The sequence below is a fragment of the Lynx rufus genome, unplaced genomic scaffold (assembly GCF_022079265.1).
Source record: "Lynx rufus isolate CCGP_SWC_20201006 ecotype Redwood Valley unplaced genomic scaffold, mLynRuf1.p SCAF_13, whole genome shotgun sequence".
Lineage (NCBI taxonomy): Eukaryota > Metazoa > Chordata > Mammalia > Carnivora > Felidae > Lynx > Lynx rufus.
This window is the reverse complement of record NW_025814827.1, coordinates 46,661,669-46,688,568: the sequence shown is the minus strand read 5'-3', so window position 1 is coordinate 46,688,568 and position 26,900 is coordinate 46,661,669. Positions and strand designations below refer to the sequence as shown.

Genomic DNA, 26,900 nt, shown 5'->3' with positions numbered 1-26,900 from the left:
GTAGGAGATTTTTTTTTTCTTAACCAGAGGGATGCTCTCTTTAAATATATCTCTTTTCGGGGCGCCTGGGTGGCGCAGTCGGTTAAGCGTCCGACTTCAGCCAGGTCACGATCTCGCAGTCTGTGAGTTCGAGCCCTGCGTCGGGCTCTGGGCTGATGGCTCAGAGCCTGAAGCCTGTTTCCGATTCTGTGTCTCCCTCTCTCTCTGCCCCTCCCCCGTTCATGCTCTGTCTCTCTCTGTCCCAAAAATAAATAAACGTTGAAATAAATAAATAAATAAATAAATAAATAAATAAATATATCTCTTTTCTACGACAGAGTTGCTGATGGTAGCAATGTTGGTAGCATTTGTGAATCTTGCATTGGGAAGAGTGATCCTATGGTTTTCCCTCATAAAGCAAAACCTTTGATGTAGTCAGCAGTCAACTCCTGGAGAACAGGGACCACGTCTTAAACATTTCTTGTGTCCCTAATACTGAGCCTAGAGATGGCACGTAGTGTTTGTTCACCAACCGGCTCAATTTTACAGCAGGCTGACCAACTCTTTGAGCTGCTGTTACCATATTTGGCTGTGCTGTTGACCCATTTGCGCTCTCTCTCTGAATAGTCTGTATGTATAACCCAAGTGACCACCCCACAGGCCCCATCTGCACCTTTAGTTCTGATTTGCTGGTTAAACAAATTTTGCTTAGTGATTAAGACACAGACTGTAACTAGGATGATGGCATAGAAAATGTCTCATCAAGTTGCTGTTGAGGTTTTTGGATAAAAGGGTTAAAATTCAGAATGACCTTGAATATAATGGACACAAATAAGCAGAATTAAGACCATTAAGGAGGTATAACTTCTGGAAAACTAAATATAACATGGGGCTGTATATATGTGAGTTTGGTGGCAGGGAGAGGAGGGACTCATTGTATGAGTCAGCAACATACTGCTTTATCTTCTTAATTATTGGGCACACACTGCCAGTTACCCACAGGAGCATAACATGTGGGCACTGCCGGGTAACATTTCCAAAGTACTTGGCATTAGTCAGACATTTTTTTTTTTTTAATAGAATTTTCTGTCCACTCTGGCTGGAGAAAAATGTGGAGAATTTGTCAAGGGTCCAGAGCATGGCAACTCTATGCAGAGGAGTGCTGGAAAATAGGACCCACTAAAAGAGGCTAATAAATAAGGATTAATTATTTAGCGTGATCCAAAGCAGCCTAACGGGTGATTAAATTAATGGTCTTCCGTAGCATGTATGGTTATTATGTAGAAGATGATATAATTATTTCCACTGTGAATAGAATTAGGGAAATGGATTTACATTAGAGTTAAAGGAGATTTTGAGGCAGCATTAAAGAACTTCTTGATTAAGGATTGTTGGACAGTGGAAAGACTTCTCAACTGGAAATGTGAAACCATGTTTCTTACAAAATAGGAATGGGGGTGCGTACTGCCCTCCAGTTACCATTAGATGCAGTTGGGGTGGAGGTTGACACCCTTTCCAGATACGTTCCAGCATGTTCCGTGCTGTCCGTCTCACATCGTATTTGACATTTTCAGCGAGTACCTCAGGATTCCCTTTTGTTTGTGTTTTTCACAGGTAATACAAATGTGCAGACCTTGCTTTTAATGATTCTGCAGTGCGTTTCAAGCAAGCGAGAGTTTAAACTACAAACCGAAAATTACATCACCTACGAATCAACTTGCCGCTCGCTGTCACAGGAGCCCTAGAATATTGTCAGTTCAACTTGCCTTCTTCTTTTTCTTCTTTAGAAAACTCGCTGTGTGCCCTCCTCGACTGTTCCGCAATGAGTGCCAAGTCTGCCATCAGCAAGGAAATTTTTGCACCTCTTGATGAAAGGATGCTGGGAGCTGTCCAAGTCAAGAGGAGGACAAAGAAAAAGATTCCTTTCTTGGCAACTGGGGGTCAAGGCGAATATTTAACATATATCTGCCTGTCAGGTAATGAAAAACAGACCTTAAGAACATTTAAACAGCTTCATTTTAAAACAGTTAATTCTAAGGTATCCAAGAGCTGGGTATACCCAGCTTTTGCACACATCTGCTCTTCCAGTCATGTTTCCTGTTTATCTTGATGTCCCCTCTGGTCCTTTTTCCCTAGTGGAACCTCTGTTTTTGATGTTGCTTGGTGTGGGAATGGGAATGAAGTTCAACTTTCAACATAGTTTCCAGTTCATGAAGTGCCTCTCTTAAGGGGCCGACAGACACATTTGTTTGGCCATACTTTCCTTCACTAGGACATTGACAGAAAGTGCGTTCTCCTTTAGGGCTTTTTGCTTGAGGATAATTCCTGGTATCTGGATAATTGTCATTACCACCAGCCTGAGTTTCATTGGGTTTCTTTTCCTTAACCGTTTCCAATAATCAGTAATAGTTTGTCTCAGGATAAATATGGACACCTTAGGGAACATGAGAAAGTAGGTGCAGTGCCCAAGTCATTGCTTTGCCTGACAGCTGTCCCTTGTCAGGAAGAGGCATCTGTTCTATTAAGCTTAGAATTTTGTTGGATTATTTTCTTTTCTCTTTCTGCTTGTGATTGTAGAGGTGTGGGACTTCCTGTGGATTCCTACCAAGCTTTTGAGATAAAATCTGGATAAGTTTTCCATGGAGTTGTGGTGATGCTAACTAAGCTGAACACCTGAGGCATTTGTAATAAGTCTGATAATACTTCTTGTAACTGGGCAGTGGAAGAATGAAGCTTGCCTTAATTCATCTTTTTTTTTTTTTTTTCCTTCACTTGTGGCTTGGGAATAAAACTTGATTTTTGGACCAACTTTTAGATTAAAAAAAAATAAGATTCTGAATTAGCTTATCAGAATTCACTTCAGTGTGTAGATAGGTTTTTTCCAGAAAGAATATGTAAAGATAATGACAAGACAGTGTCTTAGTTTATAATGAAATGATGACATAGCCTCTTGATAAGAATGTCTTCTCAGTGGTTAGGAGAAAGCTTTTATTTAAGTGAGTGTGAAAGAATTGACCTTGAATTATTCGTTTTTCTTTCTGAATTCCAAATTAGGATTAGATTAATAAAATTTGGTTATTATTGGAGGACATTTGCATTCCCCTAGTGTGCTGGGTAGTGCTTGGAATTTAATAGGGGCTCAATTAATATCTAATGACTAAGTGGAAGAAGGAAGTAACCTTTCCTAATACCTTCCTAGTATTGTGTTAATGAGCTTCAGGTCTTGGAAATATTTTCATAATGTTAAATTTTAATTCTAGAGTTTTGTTTGCACCAATAATGAATAGAATGCATGATAATGAATTTTGTTTTGTGTTTGGGCTGAGCTGAATGTGAGCTGAGTATGGGCACATAGTGACTCTAATTTAATTTTATTAAGTTTTATTCCATATGTGTTTCGTTGAGATTTCCTCTGAAGATGGGTAGTTGAAGAAAAAGTGGATGGTCTAGAAGTCACTGGAGTTTTGCCTAGTACATACCTTTGACTGGAAAAGACGGCAGTTCTGTTTGCATTTGAGGCATATGCTACTGTCAGCCTATTTCTGATCACAAAATCTGCAAGAGTGATACAGGGACTCTCTGCCTGCCTCGTCTCAGTGAAATAGCAGAGCCGTTTCCCCCGCCATGGGAGATAATGACCTAGACTTAACGGATATCTGCGTTTCCCTTGTAGATTACCAAGACTTTAGTTTTCAAGTTTGAAACGATGAGAATTCCTTTTTCAGAATTCCATTCTAATGGAGGAAAATATCTTGTTCTCATAGTCTTCATCGTCGTTCTTTCCATGGATTTGAATCACAAGAGGATAGGTTGATAAAGTAGACCTGACAGTTAAGCAGATGGTTTTATGGAAATTGGGGCAGGAGACGACCAGACAACTTTGACACCCAAGTTTTTTGCAGTTTGATTTTTTTCTTATAATGGAGAAAGGAGCAGCCTTCTTTATTTTCTAACTTCCATGAAGCTTAGAGGCATAAGGTAATGTTTTACCTGGTAGGTAATTAATTCCTCAAATATTTATTAAGTATTTTTTATGTGCTGAGAACTCTAGGTGCCGGGCATACAGCTAGGAGAAAAAAAACTCACGAAGCTTACTTTGTTTGATGGAAAGGAGCAGTAGACATCAATCAACTACTCGCTAAAATAAACATAATTATTAACTGTGAAAAGGCTCAAAAGGAACAATACAGTGATGCGAAAGCATGTGTGAGGAGATGTGTGAGTGATGTGAAAGCATGTCCTGGCTGGGAGAACCCAGAGCTGCGAGAAAAGTAGGGCCTCCCTGGTTCTGAAAAGGCATGGTGTGTGTGTGCAGTGAACGTTCCTGGCAGAGGGAAGGGCCGCCTCATTAAAAAGACTGCGCCGGATTTTGAGTTGCTCCTTTTCTCCCATGCGGTCTCAGGATGACCCTCTTGTAGCTCAACTCACAGAGGCGGCTGTGAAGTGAAAGCCGAGCCCTGGAATGACAGCCTCCTTCCTGCTATTAGCGTGAACCACCTACGCCTTCTGGGAGGCCAGGCTCTTCTCTTGTGGTTTGGTTGATGAAAACCAGCTATCCCGTTGGAACAGGCAAGATTTGTTCAAATTAGGGCAACGTCTGAAAATAATATTTAACCACTTTTCGAGCAGTATAAAAAGTTTAAAAAAATTTTTTTAGGGGAAGAATATCTCAGCTTTCAGACCTTGCCAGCACATGCATGTAAGCATGAGTGTTGTACATATCCAGTGTCTTTTACTGATTTGTGTGTGTGTGAGCCTGGCAAATTTCAGATCTGAGAGGGTGAGCCTGTGATCCTCAGAGTTATTATTTTCAGAGCGAATTGCATGTTTTTTGGAGGAATCCAGAAAGATGTTGGAGCAGGGGAAGTAAGATGATCTTTCTTGGGTTATTTAGCTGTGATTGTGTAAGGAGAGAAATAATCTCTCCAGTTCATTTGCGGAGCCTTGGAGTAGAATTTGAATGTTTCTCTTTGGACTTCCCAAATGGCTTCTTGGATGGCGTGCAAACATTTATTTACTGACATGCTTTGGTTGATTCGCATTCTCAAAGCCTGTTTTCCACTTTTTCTTTTTGGCAATGGCTAAAATTAAAAAGACGGACAATACCAAGTGTTAGCAACCACGGGGAGCAGTTTGAACTCTCATACTTTGCTGGTGGGAGTGTTCACCAACTGCTTTGGAACAATTTGGCAGTTTTTTGTAAATTCAAACATGCACTCTGACTCAACGACTCTATTCCTAGTCATTTACCCAAGAGAAATAAAAAAAACGTATCCACATAAAGACATGTACATTTAATTTGATATTTATAATAACCAATACTCAGAACTCAAGTGTCCATCTACATGTGAATGAATAAAAAAATTATCTTCTATCTATGGAATACTCCCTAAGAAATGAATTGCCAGTACATGCAGCAACATGGATCGCTCAAAAGCCTTATGTTGTATGAAAGAAAGAAAAGACAACATGCTGTATGATTCTATTTACATGAAATTCTAGAATGGACAGAACTTAAGCTGTAGTGACAGAATGCCCACGGGTGGCTGACAGGGTTGGGGTCAAGGATTGACTGTAAAGGGGCATGAAGGAATTTTTTGCAATGGTGTAAGTAAGTATTCTGTATGTTGACTGAGGTGGTAGTTATCTGGGTATGTATCTTTTTCACAACTTATCAAACCGTACACTAAAAATAGGTACATTTTATTATATGTAAATATATCAGCAAAATCTATTTTTTTTTAATGTTTGTTTATTTTTGAGACAGAGAGAGACAGAGCATGAACAGGGGAAGGGCAGAGAGAGAGGGAGACACAGAATCCGAAGCAGGCTCCAGGCTCCGAGCCATCAGCCCAGAGCCTGACGCGGGGCTTGAACTCACAGACCGCGAGATCGTGACCTGAGCTGAAGTCGGACGCTTGACCGACTGAGCTACCCAGGCACCCCTCAGCAAAATCTATTTAAAAAAAAAAAAAAAAAAACAACTCTTACAGAGTCACTAGTGGGATGATGGTAAGAATTTATTAACCTTCAGGGTGCCTGGGTTTACTCAGTCGGTTGAGCGTCCGACTCTTGATTTCGGCTTAGGTCACAATCTCATAGTCCGTGAGATCCAGTCCTGCATCAGGCTCTGTGCTGGCAGTGTGGAGCTGCTTGGGATTCTCTCTCTCAAAAATAAATAAGTAAACTTTTTTTTAAAAAAAAAAAGGAATTTATTAACCTTCTTATGTCTCCAGCCTCCTCCTATAAGGAAGACAGAAACCAGTCCTCTCATTCATACAAGTGAGAAGTTATCCTACACAGCCTTTTTGAGCCCTCAAACAGAAGCAGCTGTGTGTCAGGGAAATCTGTGCTTGAATCTGTATGATGTGAATGTCAGTGCATTCCAAGTTCCTTATCGCACCTGACACATTGCCAAGTACAGACACTATGCTTTGTGTTTAACTAGAAGATGCTATTTAAATTTGTGGCTCACTACATACCTGTTTAGACTTTAGACTTTAAAATTTAGAATGGTTAACTCATTCAAAGTATAATGCAAGCCCCACCCCCAAGAATTTCTACAGTTGGTGGCCCCTTCAGTGAAACTTGGGTCTATAAAACTAAACTGGAAACATGCTAAGAAGTTAAAAACCAGTTTATTAGTGGAGGCCAGTTAGCTACTGAACATTTCATAATTTCATGCTTAAAATCTATTTTCCCAGTCCTGTTTTAATTCAGTATATGCCATGTATGATGCTAGCCTTCACATCCATAAATGGATAAAAATCTTTCCTTGGCTGCTACTCATTGTCCCCATGAAAAGGAGTGTGAAGAAATTTCAATTTTTGTGATTAATACCTTCTTTTACGTCTTTTGTTGAAACGAGATCTTTATCTTTTGGAAATGATTTTAGATGTTTAGAGAGCAAAATTTTCTTATTTAAAAAAAAAATAGTTCTGAATGAACTTTGATGAAATAATTTATGTAAATGGATCCCTGTGGAAGGTAGTTACACGGGATAGGAGCCTCGAACCTGGCAACACTACTCTTCATCTCCGCGGTTGCCAATCCTACATGTTCCTTAAGAGTCACATTGGGAACTTGTCAAAATCCAGATCTAGGGGGCGCCTGGGTGACGCAGTCGGTTAAGCGTCCGACTTCAGCCAGGTCACGATCTCGCACTCCGTGAGTTCGAGCCCCGCGTCAGGCTCTGGGCTGATGGCTCAGAGCCTGTTTCTGATTCTGTGTCTCCCTCTCTCTCTGCCCCTCCCCCATTCATGCTCTGTCTCTCTCTGTCCCAAAAATAAATAAACGTTGAAAAAAAAAAAAATCCAGATCTAGGTGCTACTGCAGTAGCACCAGCAGGGAGTGGTAAAACTTACTGTATTTTGAATGTGTGACCTCGAAGATACTGAAACCAAGGTTGAGAAGTTTCATTACATTGGGGAGTTCTACTCTGGGTTGTCTTATTGGTGTGCTTGACGTAACAATACATTTTTGCACTCCACTCTATCCAAAAAAGTACTTCTTGGCCTTGCGTGTTTTGTAACCATGTTCAAACCTCTGAATTTTTCTGGCCTTCGGTTTATTTACTTGACAAATTCAAAGGTTCCTTTGGGTTCTGAGGTTCTAGGATTCTGAACCCGTTGGAAATTTTTACCAAATCGGATTCTTATTTCATACATGGCATGTAGGGAGAAATTCAGGCTGCTAATAAACCAAATGGACACTTAGAGCATTTATGAGGGTTCGAGGCCATTCTTTATAGGTTGTTATTGGAATTAGGGTAAGCAAAGTTAATTTTCAGCAGTCTGATATAGAAATTCTTTTCACCCACTTTCTAATTCTGCCAGGATCTCATCTCAAGGTCTGTAAATAATAGGAAAGAGAGAAGGGAAGAATACAAGACGGATGAAATTTGACCTTGATAGAAATGGTTTCTTTAGGAATGGTGAGTTAACTTTCCAACAGTTTTTTATCCAGGAAAATGAAAAAATTCACTCTGAACTCAGAGGTATACAAACATATTCACAGTAAAAGAAGAAATACAAAACAACTACAATAATTATATATTTATAATTCTGTTTTATAGAAGTAGTACATATTACTAAAACTATGAATCTTTTAGAAAATTGTGTAGAAAAAAATAAAAATCATTAGTCTTACATATATTACTTATTGTCATTCCAGTTAATCCTCACAACATTCTTATCAATTAGGTGTTAGGTTCTTCATTTCACAGACGAAGGAACCAGTGTCATCAGAAGTCATGCCATTCCAGAGCCACCATTTTGGAAGTAACAGACTGAGAAATCCACCCATTCCTTATTACCCCAGGGGCCATGCTCATACTGCCATAATACCTCATTTCTGCTGACTTAGGTCACGAGGGGGTGTGGTATAGAGAGGACCGTGTTTTGTTTTTTAAGTTTATTTTTTTATTTTGAGAGAGAGAGAGAGAACCAGTGGGGGAGGAGCAGAGAGAGAAGGGGACAGAGGATCCAAAGTGGGCTCTTTGCTGACAGAAGAGAACCTGATGTGGGGTCTGAGAACCGTGAGATCATGATCTGAGTCGAAGTCGGATGCTCAACCGACTGAGCCACCCAGGTGCCCCAAGAGGGCCGTGTTTTAAGGAGCAGATTCTTCCCTAACCCTTCAAAACTGGTAAGACATTGAACACTTTTGACCTGTAGTCTTGCTGTAATTTCTGAGGTTATTGATTAATAGACTCTCCTACATTTGTAATATGTATCAGAAGTCTCTTCTCTCATTATTGTAGAGATTTGACATATAAATCCAGCCATAAAACTTTAGCTCTGGAAGACGGTGCAATATAAAAGTTATTTCTAGTGCCTTATGATTCTTTCTAGATCCTCTTTTATTTTATAAAAATGAAGTATCCTCTGATATACTTTATATTGAGAATTTGGTTCTTCTGTGTGTGTGCATAGACACATTTGATTGAAACATTTGTAACAACAATAATCCTTGGGTAAGTGGAGTTAAAAGTGGAGAAATGGTTTTCTGAAATGTCTTCTGGCCCAGTGGATTCTGCCACCAGGTGTTATTTATAAATGACCTTCAGTGTAGAGGCACCTGGGTGGCTCAGTCAGTTAAGTATCCACCTTCAGCTCGGGTCATGATCTGGTGGTTTGCGAGTTTGAGCTCCATGTCTGGCTGTCTGCTGTCAGCACAGAGCCCGCTTTGGATTCTCTGTCTTGCCCCTCCCCCTCTTGCTCACGTGCTCTCCGTCTCGCTCTCTCTCTCAAAAATAAACATTTTTAAAATAAATAAATAAATAACCTTGAAGATAGCACCTGCCATGCACCTATCATGATTCAGTGCACGATACAATTAGATCGGCACCAAGCCCCCCTTTGAATTCGTGATAGTAATCAATACTATAGTAGTAATGGTATTTATTGAGTTCCTATAACAGACATGGTTCTTTGCCCTTTATATATTAACTCACTTAATTCTTACAGCAGTGCTACAAGGTAGATAACAGTATTGTCTTCATTTTGTAGATGAGGAAACTGAGCATTTAGCAGTAAATTAGCTTGCCCGAGATCATCAGCTTACGAGTTACCAGACAGGGATTTGAACCCAGGGAGTGTGATTGTAGGTCTGTATTCCCTTAGCCACCGAGAGAGAGAGTGTAAGAGTTACGTGAGAGAGAACGTCCCAAACCAAACTTCTTTTCTTACCCTCCTCACACAACTTTAGTGATAATCGTGTCTTGATATCACTCTGCTTCCCTACAGGTTTAGGCCTCGGTCGGTCTTGGCTGGGTGGTGACAATCCCATAGACCAATAACTGGACTGTTAATAAAGCCTATCGGAATGACAGCGGGTGTATTTGACTCTTAGAGAAGATTCATTCCCCGGGGGAATTCTGATAGGCTCCTGACAGAACACTGCCGTGTAGGAACTTGTTTTTGTTCAGTTATGTAATAGAAAAAAGTGGATGCCTTAAAAATTTTTTAGAGCTTCCTTAATGGTTCTCGAGCTCTTCCTGTGAAAACTGGGGGTAATAATATGTGTGTCTTCTAAAGCCTGGTGAATAGGAGATGCCAAAAATGGGTAACTAAGCCCTTCACGGGTATTATCTCACCTAATCCTCACGACAGTCTTGTGACGTGGCTTCTGCTTTGCAGATGAACCAGCGGAGGCTCAAAGTGGGGGTGAGTGCCCCGCGCAGGGCGAGGCGGCCGGAGAGCGATGGACTGAGACACACATCCGGGCCCATCTCCCTCCAACGTGGGCATGCTTGTTAGTCTGTTTTCTAGGATGGGGCTGGGTCTGAGAAACAGAACTCTCCCCTTCCTTAGAAACAGTGTGGCAGCATTCCTTGATTGAGCAAAGCGTTTTCATCTCTGAGGGTTTAGAGGCTGAGCTGTCAACCACTTGAGCTTTTCTAGTGGTTTAGCACGCCAACGGAGTTTTCTTTTTCCATTCTCTCATGTATGCGTTCCAGTACTAAAGCCAGATGGAAACAAGGGAAAACTCTTGACAGAGGCTAGTGCCAAAACATTTCATTTAAAAAGGAAACTCCATCTGTGTGCTCTCCTACCACACAGCCCACTGTTAAGAGCAGGAATTTCACAGCTGATTCCGTCATGTTCGCTTTGGTTAATTTTGACTAATTGCAAAGGTAGAGCAAGCGTTGGTTAGGGGGATTGCCGACTGAGGCAGCTCTCCTTCTAGAACGTGGCCGGCAAGGCCCTGTGTACCTGGCAGCCGCCGACCAAGAAGGCAGGGTTGTAATCCATGCAGATGCATTCTTTGTTGGTGGCACTTGTCTCAGTTACCACTTTTAGAAGTTAGTGCTCTTGGCTGTTGTATTGCAAGTTGAACATCATCAGGATTTCATTTGTCAGTAGTTGTAGTCAGAGGCGCTCTGGGATGCTACCAGTCGCTGTTGCTTCCTGTTTTCTTCTGGTCCAAAACAGCTACAAACCACAGGCTTAGGTGTCAGACTGACTTAGGGTAAAATACTGCTTGTATTAGCTCTTTGAGACTCAATTTTCTCATCTGTAAAATGGAAATTATATATATCCATCCCAAGGGCTTTTTGAAGATTAAACTGAGCTATATATGTGTGTGTGTATAAGGCCTGATACATGGGAGGCCTTCAGCTTTATGAGTAAATTATCTTGTCAAAATCTTGTCATTATCGGGGCGCCTGGGTGGCTCAGTCGGTTAAGCGTCTGACTTCGGCTCAGGTCATGATGTCGCGGTCTGTAGGTTCGAGCCCCGCATCAGGCTCTGTGCTGACAGCGCAGAGCCTGGAGCCTGTTTCAGATTCTGTGTCTCCCTTTTTCTCTGACCCTCCCCTGTTCATGCTCTCTCTCTCTCTCTCTGTCTCAAAAATAAATAAATGTTAAAAAAAAATTTAAAAAAAAATCTTGTCATTATCTTGTCATTAAATGGGACATCCACTGATTCTTGCCATACAAAGCTAATTCATCTGCAGTTTAGAAAACATGTAAATATATGTCAATGACAGACTTCTGTGACCCATGTCAGGTGAGACAAAAACCACGTGAAAAGCCCAGATTTGCCTTGGCGGCTTCCTCCCTCCTTGTCCATACGTTTTTCCCTTCCCCTCCCCTCTTTGTCCCACCCCTGCTAGGGATCTCAGTCATCCTGACTCCCGATTTCTCAACCAAGGCCCTCTTAATTTTCTATGTTCCAGAATGATTCTGCACACACCCCCTGCTAGAAATGGGGGCTGGGAGGCAATGCACATCACACTTCTGTTTCTGAGAGTCTGCAGACTTCCACTCTGATTTTGTGGGTGTTTGTGACATACTGGACATACTGGATGCTGAAGTGGTTGTGTTCAGGCCTCTTTATCCAGCTTTGTGAGGAATTAGAACTGGCTCAGTTGATGGAGTCCCTGTCCCTGAAATGGAGATGTTATTTTCCTACACCTATCTTCAGTGGATCAAAAGACAAATTGAAACAAAATAAAACAAAACATTCTCTGGGGTCAGTCAAGTGCACTTTAAGCAAACAGCAGAAGTGGGAGAGGCTGGTACAAACGCCTGTGGACCCAGCTTTTGAGCCCAGATCAGGTTCATATTTGCCCAAGTCCTTCCTTACCCTTCCTTTAGAGAAAGAACAAACACCAGTGATATTCGTATTCCAGAATCCATCCCAATTACAGTCATGCTATGCCATATGCAGAATTTCCCACAAGAAACTATAAATAACCACAAGGGCAGTGAGGTTTCCAGGTTGTCTAATCCCATGCAGAAGAAACGACCAGTTTCTGTGCTCTGAACTTGAGCACATTTTCCCCGCCCCTGGCTTCCCGGGTCATATTCCTAATAGCACTGAGTATTGCTGGGTTGTTTTGTCAGTTTGCTTTCTGTTTACCTCCCCAGACTGCCAGCCCCTAGAGAGTTGGGGCCGTGTTGTAGACGTCTCTCTGTTCCCTGTGGAATGGATAAGCACCTTGGCGGGCGTGGGGGTCGGGGGTGTGTGTGAATCAGGCGACATTCTACTCTACTGAGACTGCACCGTGGACTCACTTTCTGGGGTGGAACTCATTTACTCTGGGTTTTACCAGCTGGAACTGGTTTGACTTTTTTTTTTGGACTTGCTGTTGTTATTCACCCGAAGATGCTGCCAGGTGGGTTTTTTTGTTGGTTTTTTGGTTTGTTTGTTTTCTTTTCCCTCTTGGAATTCATCAGGTAACTGAGCAGGAATTTTTATTCTACCTATCAGCCCAGTTACCAAGAAGAAGATACAGATTTCCCTGGTTTATTCAGGCTTTTAGAATCATACAAAATGAACAATTTATAAATGATTCCCTTGTAATGTACAGTGGAAAGCTATTATCTCAAATTTGTGAAGTACCTGAGTGTTTCTCCTGAAGAAAGTTCATATTATAGAGGAATAAATGACCATTTAATGGCACTGAATATATCAAAACTTTCTCTGAATGTTCTTTTCTTACAGGATTCGTTTTCAGTTCTACATTTTCTTAAAAATGGCTTTCAAGGAGAAAATGGGAACTGTTTTTATTAAAACTCTCCCTGAGGCTATTCATAGTGCCCTCCCCCCACACTACCCTTTTAGCTCAAGTTATTTTTCAACCACCACATGTGGGTCCCGTGGGGCCTAGGTTGTAGAACCTATACCCAACTGCCATTTCAATGTGTGTATTCAGTTTAACAAATTACACTGTTTTCAGAAGCCTATCTTGATCCTTGAGATCTAAGAGAATTGAGGACAGCCCTCTCTGGTTTTCCAGCTAATATGAGTAAGCAGCAGTTATATAAGTTTTTATTCAAGTCCGAGTCCTTTCTGTCTTGCAGATAACTAAGAGTCAACTATGTTTTTGGATCCCTGAATGTTTAAGTATATTTCTCCCAATAAATGTACATGTGTACATTGTTGTACTTTATCAGAAACATAGAAAGTGCCCCTGATAAAAAGAAAGAAAGAAACAATGAGGGGGGCAGTGCCTGGGTGGCTCAATTAAGCATCAGACAATTCTTGGTGTTGGCTTGGGACATGATCTCATGGCTTGTGAGTTTGAACCCCATGTCGAGCTCTGCACTAACAGTGTGGACCCTGCTTGGGATTCTCTCTCTGCCCCTCCCCAAAATACGCTCACATGCGCACGCTCTATCTCTCTCTAAATAATCATTTTTAAAAAAAAAAGAAAAAGAGTGGGAAAAATAATGATTTTGGCTTTTTAGCTTCATGGTTTTTAGTATTCTTCCCCCTTATAATATTCTGTTTTGTCCTCTCTTTTTCACTTAGCACAGTAACAAAATTTTTTATTATCCAGTCTTTGTAAAGATAATTTTAATGGATTTTTGAGTGCCATAGAGTATTTCTCTATTTATCTGTTGCTGCATATTTGTTTTTTCAATTTTCATAGTGAGAAATAAGGAACTTGGTCTTGCCTTTTTTGGGTTTTGTTTTGTTTTGTTTTTTTGTAATACCTATCTTATAGGTGAGGACGTTGAGAATCACACAGATAACTTGTTAGAGGAACCATGCACATCACCAGGGAGTGGTAGAGGGACACTGGAACCTCAACACCATGCTCTGCTCAGGGTTCTGTCATGGACCAATGCGAGCTTATTTCAAAACCCAGATCTATCAGAAGTCCTGAAAAGTAAAATATCCTATTGCACTTTGTGTGCTTAATGGCTGGTTAACCATCCCTCTGATATTTAACCAACTTCTAGATCAAGTTCTCTTTAAGGCACGTGTGATGACTACTTCCGTTAGGGCTAGAGCATTATTTGATTTCCATATGCATTTATAGGTCTACACAAGTAAGTGTGTGTGTGTGTGTGTGTGTGTGTGTGTGTGTGTGTGTGTATTTGCAGAGAAAGAGAGGATGAAAGTAGTCATCTTACCTAGAGTCAGCCCTAATGCCCCTTAAAAGAGGAAGTTCTTCATCTTTTTTGGTCTGGTTCACTTATGAATTCATCAGACATCTTCTATTGTTGTTAGATGAGGAATGGGAGAAGTGGTAAATGTCAACCAAAGATACACATGCTGTTTTTCTAGGTCAGTGCATTTCATTAATGATTCACATTTGGCATTATATCAGATCACACATTTGGACCTACAGAGCAAATAGGCTGAGGGAAATGAACTTCTTAGGAAGTTTCTTTTAGAACGGTGTAATTTTATGTCTAGAAGAATCTTTAGTCATCCCCAAATCAAACACCAATGTTCACATGGAAAATGAGGCCCAGAGGGGGTGGATGGCTTGCCTGCTATCATGGAACGACTACAATAAAGTGAAAGAAGGAAAGCCATGTGCTCAGACCTTCTTGCCAGTGTGGTTTTTAACCTTGGGGCCCATTCTGATTGAAGTGGGTTAGATGAGAAAGAGATGGGCTTCATGGTTACGCTGAATTTGGGCTACATCTCCGTGCAATTCCTTCTTATGTCACTACGGGAGCAGTTCGTACCACGAACTCCTGGAAGGAGCCTGTCGGCTGCGGATCAGGCAGGTGGCCATGCCTCTTCTAGGGTTTGAATGTCTCAAGAAACTGGCATGGGCTCAGCCGTAAAGGCCAAGTGTTTAGTCTTACCCTGCTTCTCTGTCACTTCCTATGGGCATGGGGATCCATCAGGTGGACAGTGTCCAGTGAGAGTGTTTGAGGGGAAAGGCCGGAATGCCATTGTCTCTGAATGTGGTACACCACCTGATTGACTGGGTTAAGAGACGAAAACGATAGCATTTCCATTTAAAATATTTACATATTTTCATAATATTTAAATATTTACATAATATTTACATATTTACTTAAATATGTACATATTTATTTAATATGTACGTGTTCACATAAATTAGAAATATGTAAATTCTAATTTACATATTTCGTGTATGCTTATAATCGCCATAATATTTTAGAGCAGTAGTCCAAGCGTGTAATTTACAGATATGCATATACTGGAAGTTAATACTTCTTTGTTTTTTATGGAGAGAATGTGTAGTTACACAAATGGTTGGAGAGCCCCAGCTAGAGTCCTGGGGGATGGAAACCTTTGCTACAGTAATAACGTCTTACCAATGGACTGCAATCTTTTCTAAAATCTCTAGCTTTTGGAGGTCGTTGCCCAAAGCAGTGAGCCTAGAACTGCCCGTTGGAATCCGCCTCAGCCCCACTCCCTGACCACCAGCCACCCCTAGTGATTCCATGGCTTCTGCAAGGTAGAGAGCCAGCCAGCTGCTGTGTAAATTAAGTGTCCTAACAGACGAGAAGCCTGTCACAGTGCTTAGCACTTGGTGGTTGTAAGTGAGAGCCCTCCTTTTGGAACCTGAAATGTGGCCAAAACAGTTATTTGTTTCACTTTTAATACTAGGTTTGATTTGGACCAGACGTAAACATTTGTGACTTGCTTTTAGTCCACTGACATCAGGTCGGGACTGGTTTATTTAGTTCTGAAGCTTCTTGGCCTTTTGTACTGTTTAAAACAGGGAAACCTACATTTCCTTTCTGGACCTGGTATTTATTGATTCATCCAGGGGAGCCTTGTTCTTTGCTGATAAAGCAAAGTCCACGGTTCCCCTGTGAGAAGTTCTGTTGAAGCTAGTGCATTTCCTTTTTTGTACATGAGTGTTTTTCTTTGTCACTGGTTACACTTCATATATAAGAGTTGTGCAGACCATTTACTTATGGCACGACTATGCCAACCTTCTTTGGGAATGAAATTTTTTGAACTTAACTTTAAATACCATACTAGGTCTGCAAAAGACATTCAGATGAGCCACATCTTACATAAAGATAAGCATAAATTACAACACCCCCTTTTCCATGGAATTTGGAACTATTAAAAAGATCACTTTGGATTTCAGAAATAACCCAGCTCTGAGATCAGGTCTGATTTTCTGTGTGTGTTTCAGAGGTTATCGTTACATCTTTCTGCAATTCTCCTCACTTCATATCCTATTCAACTACTATTAGGTACTAATCTCCTTTGCTTCTCAGAGACTCCTTTGCAGCCCATCATGGTTGGCCACTGTTCCCTCGCTCTGAAATCACTTTCTCTTCTACCAACACAGTTCCTCCAGAGTGACTGATCTGTTAGGAGAAAAATAATCCCATCTACAAAAACTTTCAAAGATTGGCATGTCATTGGAACACCTTCTCTGAGGGCATTTGTGTTTGCAGAAAGTGGCATCCCCTCTAAAGCTGGTGGTAGTGGTCCTAGTAACACGCAGAGCATTTATAGAGCAACTACTACCACCCATTATATACCTTGTCAGATCATTGTATCTGGGGTTGCCACACGCAACTGATAAATGGTAAACACCTGGGCATCCTGTTTTGATCATTTCTCATAGTGTTTATTTCCTTCTATATCTGTTGGAAGCATTCATTTGTTCAGTGTTGATACGTAAGGACTCTTGCTTGGAACCTTTTTCTATGGTGACAGTTTTTACCTTGAATTTTAGAGGTCAGCCTGCTAAATGGACTTTGGTGTCATTTAACTTGGCTACTATTGGTTTTTGCGTTTTAACAGTGTTAACAGCAAAAATGCAACTTGACACTTAGGAGACTTCCATAACTCATTTTCATAAATCAACGTACTAACCAAGAGCATTTCACATCTTGAATGCCTCCTTCAGTTTCAGAAAGTACATTTGTGGTGGGGTTTTTTGGTTTTTTTTGTTGTTGTTTTTTTTTAAATCACTGTTAGCCAGCCTTCCAGATAAAATTCACTGGCTTTAAGACTGTGACATGATAGGGATCTTATTGCCAAGACTTTTCTACAGAATATTTCAAACTCGCTTCCTTCCAAAATCTAATTTTATTTTGAGCTGCAGTTCAACTCTGTGAATGTCGAAGTCAGAGAAAGAAAAGGAATCTTCTTCTCCATAAAATGAGTTCTTTGAGTCTGGACTAGAAAGACTTTGTAGGTCACAAGCAAGGAGAGAGTTTTGCAGAAATGAGTTTAAATTTCCCTCTGGCCAGTTTTATTTTTTGCCTAGAGGTAAGAAGAGGGATGGTGGTACTTGAACCCTTTTGAGGATACAGCACTTGGCATTATACAATGTAGTTTAGTGTCATAAATACTTTGGTCTGTGCAGTCTTAAACATGGGATTTGGACTGGAATGATTTACTTAGATTGGTGAGTTGGCCTACTCTAATTTTAGCCTAATCTCATGAGCCCAATTAGAACTTTCAAGTTTTGCTTTTATGAGAGATGCTTCGGAGAGCATCATTTTCCTAAATGTCTAATGGGTCTTGAAAAGATGAGAGTTCTGTGTGCATGCTGACAAGTCACGTATACCGTATTGGTGAGAAGTTGCAGAAGCCCTTCTACTATGAGGCTCTCTTTTGTCATATATAGAGTAACAAGTTGGGAAGATGTAGGCCCAGAAGTGGCCAATCAAGTGATAGCTCCGTGTACATAATCTATGCTTCTTCCATATCCAGGATCAAAGTGATCAGAAGTAACTCAGCTTAAGGGCAAAGGCTTTGGAGACAGAAAAAAAATGTGGCTTTGAATCTGGGCTCTACTGACTAGGTATGGGAGCTGTATAATCTAGAGAGAACCTTCTGAGCCTCAGTTATCACTTACACAAACTGGTGATTACAGATATCTGTCTTGGAGGGCTATTGTGAGAGCTGAAAAGATTGTGTGAGGAGACATCTGTAAACAGCCTTGCTTGGCCCCAGAATATAATAAATGCTTAATAAATGTTAGTTTCCTCACCATCCCCACCTGACGTTTGAAAGCATTCTTCTATTGGTGACAAGGAATGAGAGTCATCGGTCACCTGTCAGAGACTGAACTGGAAAAGGCAAGAAAGCAACTGGTGACTGTACATTCCTCAAACAGGAATCGAAATTCTCTGGAGGGGCCAAAGATGGTTTCTAGTCCAAGGAGCTTGACACACATTAGGAGCCCGATTGCAAGTTTTGTCACTGCCATATTGGCTTGTATGAAACTATTCATTCTAAAGATGGAAATTACCCATCTTTTCTCAAGAGCAAATGAGTGACAAGCTAATGGAGTTTGAATTGAAAGTGAGAAGGCTGAATACTCAACATCATTAAATATGCTGAAAGGTTTTGGTGTGGAGAAGAGCGGGACTGGCTCAGACACAACTCTTTTGGATCTCAGCCATATCCCTTTCTAGCTGTGACCACAGAATGCAGCTACCCTCCGTGAACCATTTTCCTCACCTAGACAACAGGGACAACAGGGACAACTCATACCTCATGGGCTTAGTGCAGAAATTAAATAAAGCCACCTGTAAGTAGCCTGGCACACCACAGGCCTCAGTAAATTCTTGTTGACAGTTAAGCACAGAATTTGTGTGCATGTGGGGGAGGGCAAATCATGCAAAATGTGGCTCCATCCCTAGATTGCCCCCAGAATAGGGGCACCTGAGCGGCCTAGTCGGTTAAGTGTCTGACTTTGGCTCAGGTCATGATCTCATGGTTTATGGGTTCAAGCCTTGCATCGGGCTCTGTGCTGACAGCTCGGAGCCTGGAGCCTGCTTTGGATTCTGTGCCTCCCTCTCTCTCTGCCCCTCCCCTACTCACACGTTCTCTCTCTTTCTCTGTAAGAAATAAATAAATAAACATTAAAAAAAAAAGATTTTTTTTTTTAAAAGAGCCCCAAAAATACACCGAATGCTTAAGCAGTGGTACGTTCGGGGGAAGAACACGGTGGGAACCACATCTGACTACTTTATGGCTGTGTTCCCTATTGACACCCACCCAGAGTGCTGTGGCCCTGACCTCAGCATGAGTGCTGGACCTGTCATGAGCTGAGTTCCAGCATTCTGTTTTGAAGGCATGGTCAACTGGTGTATTACAAAAACAGAACACACGGACACTCGCCCAGTTGTTAGTAGAAGTTTGTTCTGTTTTGTTTTTAAGCTGCTATCCTGTCAATTTTTCTTTTCTCCTTAAAATGCCTTTGTTTGGGTGGAGAGCCTTAGCTTCCAGTAGGCAGCAGGCAGCTTTCGAGGTTCCTACCCAGGGATGGCTTTAAGCCGTGCACCCAGTCCGCAGAGAGCCTGGATTCCCTGCAGTTTGATAACATGCTTTAAGGGTGTAAAAGAAACTTCTGAAAACCAGTTTCTGGTTTCTCATTTTATTTTCTCCATGTTCACTTCTATGCAAACCAAGGCCAGTCCTTTGTATTTACTTCTACCATTAAAAGCTGTAAAAGCCAAAGCCTGCGGCTGAGGACTTAGTCTGTAGCGTATCAACTGTGTCCCTCACTGGGTAGCGAGACCTCCCTGCATCCCTGCAGGCGGCAGCGAAGCCCTCTCCTGCCAGTGTGCCATGAACTCCTTACTGAGATCTTACTCTTCTCTGTGTAACTCTAGTCTTCTGTAAGGGGCAGTGATTTTTGTTTTCTTAATTCTTTGACTCATATGACCAGACACCTAGTGCATAATGTTTTCTTCGTGTTCAATTCCTCAGTTGTTTGCCAGTTGGAAATGAAACTCTCCTATGCTTTTGGATACGCATGGGCATGAGTAGCCAGTTAGCTGCACCGTGTAGTGGGAAAAAGAGCGTGGGCCTTGGGATCAAACAGACTTGGGTATGAGTCTTGCGCTGAATACTAGCTGTGTGATCTTTGGGTTTTTTTTTTTAATTTTTTTAAATGTTTGTTTATTTTTGAGAGACAGACAGACAGAGTGTGAGCAGGTGAGGGGCAGAGGGGGAGAAACAGATTCCAAAGCAGGCTCCAGGCTCTGAGCTGTCAGCACAGAGCCCGACGCGGGGCTCAAACTCGCAGACGGTGAGATCATGACCTGAGCGAAGTTGGGCGCTTAACCGACTGAGCCACCCAGGCGCCCCAGCAGCTGTGTGATCTTAAGTAGGTTATTTCCGCGCTCTCTGCCTTGGTTTCCTCACCAATAAAGCTGAGTGTTCGGTGTGGTTGTAAAGTTTACAGCGAATATGCGTGAAGCACCTGGCGTGTTTCCTGGCACATAGTAGTGCTGTTGAATGGGAGCTGCTGCTCCTGTGGTCGCTGCCTCCTGGCTGTTCACCCAGCTGGTGTGGAGCCCTGGCGCTGTGTCTGTGGAGGAGAACTTGCTAAGACAAGCAGGGCCAGATCCTCAGGCCACCTGCAGGCTGACATGTGCTGCGCCTCGAGGAGCACTCTCAGACGTCGCCACCACAGCCACCGACTGCTCACCGTGGGCCTTGTGCCCATATTGCTTCCACTGAGGCCTGTGACTCCCCAGTTTCACTTCGCCACTTGGGTTTGAGTGTCCCTAATCGTTCCTGGTGGTGAGAGTTCTGTGCTGTCAGTGCACCCTGCCGTCATGCCCAAAGTGGCCAGGGACCGACGTTCCAACCTGTTTGTCCTCGTCAGCAAAGGAGGCAGCCGGGACCCCAGGGCCAGGTCACAAAAAGACGGTAAACCTTAAGGCTTTTCCTTGCCCTAGTGTGATGAAGATGGAGAAGCCATAGCGGGTTGAATGGCTGTTGTGGCAGCTGGAGCAGAAGAAGCTGGATACGTGGCTGGTGGAAGCTTTGGCATCAGACCTGGGACTCCCTGGGCAGGTGGGATGGGGGCCCCAAGGAGGGTGATCACTTTAACGTCTGTCTACAAGACATACCACTAGTCCCCTGACTGTGGGAATGGGGTGGCCTCCTAAGGACGTTACCCTGCCTTCCTGCCACATTCAGCATAATTTCTGTAGACCGATAATGGAGCATAAAAGAACTTTCAGATGGAAACAATAATACAGATAGATACCATCAATTAAACACTTATTATATGCCAGTTACTAGACTTGGCAGCTACACATAGGCTCTCACTTAACCCATTGATACCAGCCCTCCCAGAGAGGCATGTGTGCGTGCTAACCCCTTTCCTCAGATGCGCAAGGTGAGGAGTTAGGGAGGCTCACTGACTTGCCTAATGTCCCAGAGCCAGTAAATCCTGGAGCAGGGATTTCAACCAGGTCCTCCGTCTCCAGACCCTGAGCACTGAACCTCCATGCATGGACAGAAGTGCTTCCTAAAGCCTCTTCTTTCTGTGTCAGGCTGTGTCCCAGTCCTCGAGAATATTCCTCTCTCACCAGAAGCTAAGGGACATTATTGATCATTTATTTTAGCACCACTCTTGCACTGCCTTAGAGCAACCTGACTGGATAGGAAAGATGATCCGTATTCTCCCTGGTGGTAGGTTGCAGTGGGAACCAGACACCATTGACCTCTTATCACGCAGGTCGTATATGTGCCCGGTCCATATCTGGTGGTCACACCAGGGTCAGCTCACATTCAGGTCTTTGTGCTTCTTTTCTTAGTAAAAGGCAGTGGTGAGCAGTTTGGACATGAGCTTAGTAGAGGTGGGAGTGTTTGCTTCATGTACACCAACAGCTAATGCAGGACTGTTGGTCCCCAGAGCTCTGGCTGCACTGCCTCAAGGGACTTTTCTCTGAGCTGCTTTGTTATTAAGCATGTGGGGCTCTGCTCAAATGAGCCGTCTTTACCCCTTCAGCCTGCTGTCCCCTCCATCATGCAGAATAGTTCAGGATCTCTTCAGCTGCTACCCCCCACCTTGCTTAGTTAGCCAAACCCATTTTAAGACAAAAGAGAAATAAAACAGCCCTACTAATTAGGGTCCACACTCCTTAAAATGAAATTTTATGTTCCCTCGTGTCACCTTAGCGAAGGAGCTGGAATAATCTTTCAGGCCTAGGTTTTGGAACCCCTCACACGCATGCCAGAAATGTTGGGTGGCCCATTTTCTTTAGAAAAGCCTGGTCACTGTCATCTCTGATGGTGGGTGACCAGCTCCCCGTCCCCTTTATTCTGGTGATCTGGCAGCCCTTACAAGGATCCTCAGCCCACCCTGGGTGCTCTGTCTTCTTCCACCTTCCCCGACTGCCACCCCGACCCCGCCCAGGAACAGCAAGTGGTACTTATTACCCAAACATCTGCGTGTACTTAGCCTTTTCTATGTCCATTTTGAAGAAGATGATGACCTCTCCTCTTAGCGTCAGCACCTCTGAGCCTCATGGCCTCCATTTAGCTCGAGTCCGTTTTATTCATCCATTCAGTAAATATTTATTGAGATTTTACATGCACAAATATAAATATAACTGCTTTTGTGGCATTTAAATGGTGGGGAGAGCGCCATAAATTAAATTATCAGCTGTAAAATACTGAGTCGATTTCTCTGAAGGAAAAAACAGAGCAGAGCTTAGTGACTTCGGTAGGAAATGAGTGGCAAACTCAGATGTGCTGGTGGGAAAAGAGTTTACTGGTGTTGCTGGGAAGTAGGTGGGAACGACACTGCCTACAGACCAGCACGGCTCCCTACAGCAGAAGAGAGCCGGCCAACTTGAGAAACAGAAGGCCACTTATGACTATAGCACAGCAAACAACGGGAAACTGAGGGACATCAGGGTAGACCCAAATATATGCCCATCTCCTCGTGCCAGGAATCTGTGATGTTTACCTTATTTGGAAAAAGGGTCTTTTTCCAAATTGCAGATGCAATTAAATTAAGCATTTTGAGCTGAGATTACCCTGGATTATCCTGGTGGGATTTAAATAACATCATATGTGTCTTTATAAGAGCAGCAAAGGGAGATCAGGCACACAGAGGAGACTATGTGAAGACAGAAGCAGAGGAAATTAGGTGATGTGGCCACAAGTCAAGGAGTGTTACCAGCCATGAAAAGCTGGAAGAGACAAGGAACAGATTTTTCCCAAGAGCCCCTGGCAAGACCACAGCCTACTGACATGGCGGCTTTGGACTTCTGGCCTCCAGAACTGTGAGGAAATAAACCTAGGCTGTTTTTAGCCACTCAGTTTGTGATAAATTATTATGACAACCACAGGCCATTTCCCTCGAACATTCTTTGATACAGCATTCAGGATTTTCGAGATTTTGACGAGGCCCATTCCTTTAGACTCAGAGGAATGCTAGAAGAGGTACAAAAGACATTATTCTTACCTTCATCCTCTCTGTCAGGAATTTAGTGGAAATTCAAGCAAGAACATGTTTGTATATTGAACACTTTGCATATGCTTACAAGTATATGAAGAAATAAAGTATGTTTGGGGATATCTTTTTACCATTAGGAGCTTTGTAATGTGGTTTCCTCCTCTGAGCTGGAATGCCCTATGGTCACACCTTCTCTGGTTTTGCTTGTTGGACAAAATATGTTGAGAGCATAAGCAAACCAAGAGGGAAAACATTCCTTTTTCCGTCTGTGCTTAATGAGAAGAGGTACTTACCTAGTTCCTAATGTAATTTTTTCCCCTCGAATAATACTTTAAAATCTTTCAACCTAGAATTTTGTTCTAATGATAAAGAGAGTTTTAATTGTGGAGTTGGGATTACATTGTCGTGATTCAGAACATTAAATTCTGTTTGCAGAGCATGAATAGTTGCAATTCTGCCACTTCAGAGATTCTGTTTTTTTCTAGAATAACTCAAAAAGAGAAATATAAAATGATATTGGTTTAACATCCTTCACATTTGCATTTGGTTGTGCAAAATTAGGAATGAACTTTATAGAAGTTTAGGAAAGGTTTGTGGAAAAAGTCCATACTAATAACAGGCATGTATAATATAAGATGACTATGCTCATGCCGACGTGTATTAACTATGTGCATTTACTTCAATAGGCCCCTTGGTCTAGAAGCTTGAAATAAGCTTATTATTTGTCTTAATGGGGTTTTCCAAGTATTTAATGTTTTTTTAAATCTTTTTATGGAAAATTACTAATATGCAACAGTAGAGAGAATAGCATAATAAACCCCGTGTGCCCATTGTCCAGTTTTAACAGTTAACTCACCTGACTAGTCGTATTCCATTTATTTCCCATCTGCTTCCTCTCCCTGAGTCATTTTTGTATAAATCATCTTGTTTCATTCTTAAATATTTCCATATGTATATATTTAAAAGACAGAGACTTTTAAAAAGCACAGTCAAAATACCAACATCACAGCAACAAATGCCTTAATGTCATCAGATCAAGTCAGTATTCAACTTTCCCAATTGCCCCATGTATATTTATCTCTCATATGTAAAAATTTGAATGAACTGTGAAACGTATCTATCTCTGTCTCTGTCCATATCTATCCATCTCTCTGTGTATATATATAATGTTCATCCTACTTCATACATATACATATGTGTGTGTACAGTTTTTTTATATTTATATAAGTATAAATTTTATATAAATGTAAATTTATATTTACATACAGAAAAGCATGCAAATTGTAAAAGTATAGCCCAGTGAATTTTCACACTGGGAACACCTCTGTGTAACCGGCACCCAGGTCAAGAAACCGAGCACTACCGACTCCTGAGAAGCTCCCTGCATCCTTCCCACAATACCTTCTCCCCCAAGGATAACCATGATTTTGGTTTCTAGCACCATGTATTAGATTTGCCTGTCTGTGAAGTTTACGTAAATGCAATCTTAGAGTATGTGCTAATGAGTGCTTGGCTTCCTCCTCGCAATATTGTTTGTGAGATTGGTTCACCCATGTTTCATGGAGCTGTAGTTTATCATTCTCATTACTGAATAAGATTCTGTTGTAAAAATTGTGCTACAATTATTCTATTTTTTCCAGCATCTAGACTTTTTCCAGGTCTTGGTTATTACAAATAGTGCTGCTGGGAACATTTTTGCATGGGTCTTTTGGTGACTATACCTACATATTGCTTTTGAGAATATACCAAGGTCGAAGAGAATGTCTCTTCAGCCTCAGCATAGAATGCCAAACAGATTTCTGAGAAGTAGTATCCATTTACACTTTCAGGAATGTATAGAGTGCCAGGTGCTCCACACATGTAGTCATTATTAATTATAAATTAATTAGTGGGCAAGAAGTGTTGCTGAATGAATTTTTGCAGTTGAAAATTGACGGGCATAAGAAATCCATTTCTTCTAGATCTTCTATAGAGAGTTTAGAAGACACGGTGCTATGTATTAACCTGAAATTTTAAGGAAATGGATTTTGGCCAGAGTAAACACAATTTTCTCATTCAATCTACACCTGAGAAATATTCCAACTCTTTGTTTATAACCATCTTCTGTGTGTATATATCTCTGTCACTGTGATGAAAACAGAATTGTTTGCCATGATTCCTTTGGGAAGAACTCTGAGAAATCTGGAGCAGTCACGTTAAGGTGGCTGTCAGTCTTTTTTTCAAGGCCAACTGGTGCTTAACCCAAGTACCCACTTTCCATCTTTTTAGTTGTCTATTAGGCTTCTGTGGAATCCTCTTTGGCTTCTGCATTTCTCTGAAACTGTGAAGATTAAAGACAAGTTGAAACCTGGGAGAGATACTCACTACTCAAAGAAAAAGCTTACCTTCAGGCCGCTACATTTTATACTTCTATGAGCATTTTTAAGTAGAAGATATAAGATGTGGCATAATGGCATTGTGTGGTAAGGTGTCCAGCTGTAACCACCTTTTGCCTGTAGCTAAAATAGTCCCTCTAATGCTTACTCTATGCTCTTTCCTTTTGAATTTATCCAAATTCAAATGGATTCATGCATTTTCCCCTGTAATAACTTTTTGTTCTTGCCTCATGTTCCCATTTGCTCTTGGTACTGTCCTTCCCCACCGATGTCGTCAGCTCTAGACAGAGTATCAAGACACACACCAAGGTATCAAGAAGAAGTTGAGATAAGTTTTAGGATAACTACTACATTTTGTTCTCCACTTTATGCTGTAGAATACATTTCTGTAACATAGGAAAGACCCATCTCCTTCAGGACTTGGGAGTCCGTGATGTTTTTGAGTAATAACCAAATCGCGTTCACTCTGCCTTAATTGTTAGGTGTGACAGAATCAACCACAGTGTTTTTTTATTACATTCAGAGACAGGGCATTCTTTTTCCCTCGATAACCTTCTGTTAATTTCTGAAAGTCGTGTAAAGGATATGCTCGACACCATATCGGTCTCTGGTTAACCTAGGAGAGACCCTACCAAGGTGACCACAAAAGAGGAGAAACTAGTAGTTAAGAATCATTAGAAGTGCTGTCTGGGTGCTGATGATCAGAAGTCAGTTCTCACTTGACTTTTTTAGTTGAAGAGGGTTCCCTAAGCTCAGAAAAATCAACAATGTGGGAATAATGTCAAGCGGTCCATCTTGGGGCCAATAGCAGAGAGTGTTACTGAATGTGAGATGTTTTTTTTTTAATTTTTTTTTTAACGTTTTATTTATTTATTTTTGAGATACAGAGAGACAAAGCATGAACGGGGGAGGGTCAGAGAGAGGGAGACAAAGAATCCAAAACAGGCTCCAGGCTCTGAGCTGTCAGCACAGAGCCCGACGCAGGGCTTGAACTCACGGACCGCGAGATCATGACCTGAGCCGAAGTCGGCTGCTTAACCGACTGAGCCACCCAGGCGCCCCTGAATGTGAGATGTTTTAATGCCACAGGGCTTCAGAGTGCCTGCCCCGCAGCCTGAGCTTCTGGCACTTCCCAG

General features: G+C 41.8%; 1 protein-coding gene across 3 annotated transcripts in view; it reads left to right on the top strand.

Annotated features, from left to right (window-relative positions):
* Positions 1-1,774: 1,774 nt before the first annotated feature.
* STXBP6 (syntaxin binding protein 6) overlaps positions 1,775-26,900 on the top strand; it is a 168,834-nt gene continuing 143,708 nt past the window's right edge. For 2 of the 3 annotated variants that reach the window (XM_047074625.1, XM_047074624.1), the window contains exon 1: positions 1,802-1,955. In XM_047074625.1, the coding sequence (XP_046930581.1) occupies positions 1,802-1,955 (154 nt within the window). Of the gene's footprint in view, positions 1,956-26,900 lie in introns of all 3 variants that reach the window. The other variant, XM_047074626.1, reaches the window with a different exon arrangement.